At 38.3% G+C, this 2,484-nt stretch overlaps 1 protein-coding gene across 1 annotated transcript; it reads left to right on the top strand.

The window, feature by feature from the left end:
• Positions 1-200: 200 nt before the first annotated feature.
• LOC105309446 (olfactory receptor 502-like) lies at positions 201-1,145 on the top strand. Its single transcript, XM_011385617.1, has one exon. The coding sequence runs from the start codon at positions 201-203 to the stop codon at positions 1,143-1,145; it is 945 nt and encodes a 314-aa protein (XP_011383919.1).
• The last annotated feature ends 1,339 nt before the right edge of the window (positions 1,146-2,484 follow it).

The following is a 2,484-nucleotide window of genomic DNA, read 5'->3' as shown; positions in this document are numbered from 1 at the left end:
ATATGAAAAAGACATTATTCTTTCTGGAGTTTCTGCTAAAATAAATTTTAAAAAGATAGACTCATCATTGCATGTAAATATGCATTGATGCCTGAATATCTTTATTTATAATTACTAGCTATACGTGTATTAAAAAAATGTATAAGTTATTTAATGTAATATTTCATTACAGGTTCCTTTGGTAGCAGCTACGTTATCTCATGGATTCCTTAGGAGATGGAAACCATACGGATGTAAAAGGTTTCATTTTATTGGGCTTAACTGCTGACCCAATCCTTCGTGTCATACTCTTTATGATCATCCTATGTATCTATCTGGTGACTGTATCTGGCAATCTTAGCACAATCATTCTTATCAGAATCTCTTCTCAGCTCCATCATCCTATGTATTTTTTCCTGAGCCACTTGGCATTTGCTGACATCTGCTTTTCAAGTTCTGTCACACCTAACATGCTTGTAAATTTCCTGGTGGAGAGAAATACAATCTCCTATCACGGATGTGGCATCCAGCTTGGTTCAGTTGCTCTCTTTGGGACCTTTGAGTGCTTTCTTCTGGCTGCCATGGCATATGATCGCTTTGTAGCAATCTACAACCCACTGTTTTATTCAACCAAGATGTCCACAGGGGTTTGCGTTCAGATCCTCATACTGGCTTATGTGAGTAGTTTTCTCAATGCTTCCTCATTTACTATTTGCTTCTATCTTTTACTCTTCTGTGGACCTAATCGAGTCAATCATTTCTTCTGTGATTTTGCCCCTTTAGTTGAACTCTCCTGTTCTGACAGCAGTATCCCCTCAGTTGTGCCCACATTTACAGCTGGCTTCAACATTCTGTTTACAGTGTTTGTCATAGTCACCTCCTACATCTATATCCTCATCACAATACTGAAGATGCGCTCCAATAGAGGGCGTCGCAAGGCTTTCTCTACTTGCACTGCCCACCTCACAGCTGTCACTCTATATTTTGGGACCCTCATATTTGTTTATGTGATGCCCAAGTCCACCTTCTCAACTGACCAGAACAAAGTGGTGTCTGTGTTCTACACGGTGGTGATTCCCATGCTGAACCCCATCATCTACAGCCTCAAGAACAATGAGATTAAGGGGGCTCTGAAAAGGGAGCTTGGCAGAAAAATATTATCCTAGAGAACTTGATATTCTGTAGGATTTTATATAATAACATTATAAATATAACAATAAAATAAAATTTAGTGCTTGTGGACTGAATATATTCATCCATATGTCATTAACCTGTGTGGAGACTTTTAGTGAAGGGGAATAATTTTCTGACATAATGTAAATTCGAGGCACATAGTGAGTTACTTTTAATAACATTAAATTAAATAGTTTTGTAAACACATATTGGTTCACATGAAAAAAATTTCAAATCTGTTGTAATCCTTTAAAAGTTTAATTCATATATTCTTTCGAAAATTGTTCTCTGCCATAAGTTAAGATTATAGGACCTCTAAACTTTTAAGGCTGTATCCATTATCAACAGCATTTCGTCCTGGAGTGAGTGTGATAATTATAGTTATGACTGAGTACATTCTAAGAGCAAACGACAAAGTGGAACCTATAGAAAATCGGTAGAAATGTTTTTTTTCTTGCAGGAAGGTTATCTGTAGAGGATGGCAGGGCTTGTGAATCCCTAAAATGATGAATTGTCTTCCTATTCACTGGCTCCAGTTATCTCATAGTGGTTCCACAAAGGAAAACAGGATGAGATGTTCCTGACTGATCTTCGAATTCTATCAGGTTGAAACAGGTGACTTCTGTTGGGAATAAGAGGGATTCCTGACCTCCCTGAGTGTGACCTGCAAACCCTAGGAGTGACCTGTTCATGGGCAGGCCTACATCCTGCTCAGGAAACTCAAGGGAACTGGATTGTTTCTTCCCTGAATTTGTGACTGCCCCTCAGAGAGGCTTACTCAACTTCTATATGCTACAACAACCACATTTATTCACCTTTCTCATCCCCTCTTTAGTGTTTGAGATGCAAAATGTATCTTTTTGACAGATTAAATTGGAATTAATCATTTCACTCATTCCTCTGTTCCTTCCTAGATTAAAAATTAATATTAAATGATCCTTTTATTCCAGGGGTTGTCCTAGGATTTTGGAAATAGAAGTGACAAGCATCCAAAGCTATGTGCCCTCACAGAATTTGTCTTAGAGCAAAAGACAGACAATAAAACTATCAAGTTAGTGATTCCGACTATTCAAAGGGAATGGTGCTATGGAGAAAGAAAAATCAGAGCACAGTAAGAAAAATTAACATGCTAGAGCCAGGGAACATTCAATGCAGATCTCGCTGGGAATGTAACAACTGAGACAGGATGTAGGAGATGAGACACTTCCTGTCGACCATGTGGTTACCTGTGTACATTTATGCAAGTCTAATCTTCCACTCACATGCATAGAATTTACTGCTGAGGCAATGCTAGGCTTGACAGTTTTAATCGATGTCATGGTGAGGACAACT

The sequence above is a fragment of the Pteropus vampyrus genome, unplaced genomic scaffold (genome assembly GCF_000151845.1).
Source record: "Pteropus vampyrus isolate Shadow unplaced genomic scaffold, Pvam_2.0 Scaffold740, whole genome shotgun sequence".
NCBI lineage: Eukaryota > Metazoa > Chordata > Mammalia > Chiroptera > Pteropodidae > Pteropus > Pteropus vampyrus.
Note: the sequence above shows the minus strand (reverse complement) of the source record. Positions and strands in the feature narration are given on the sequence as shown.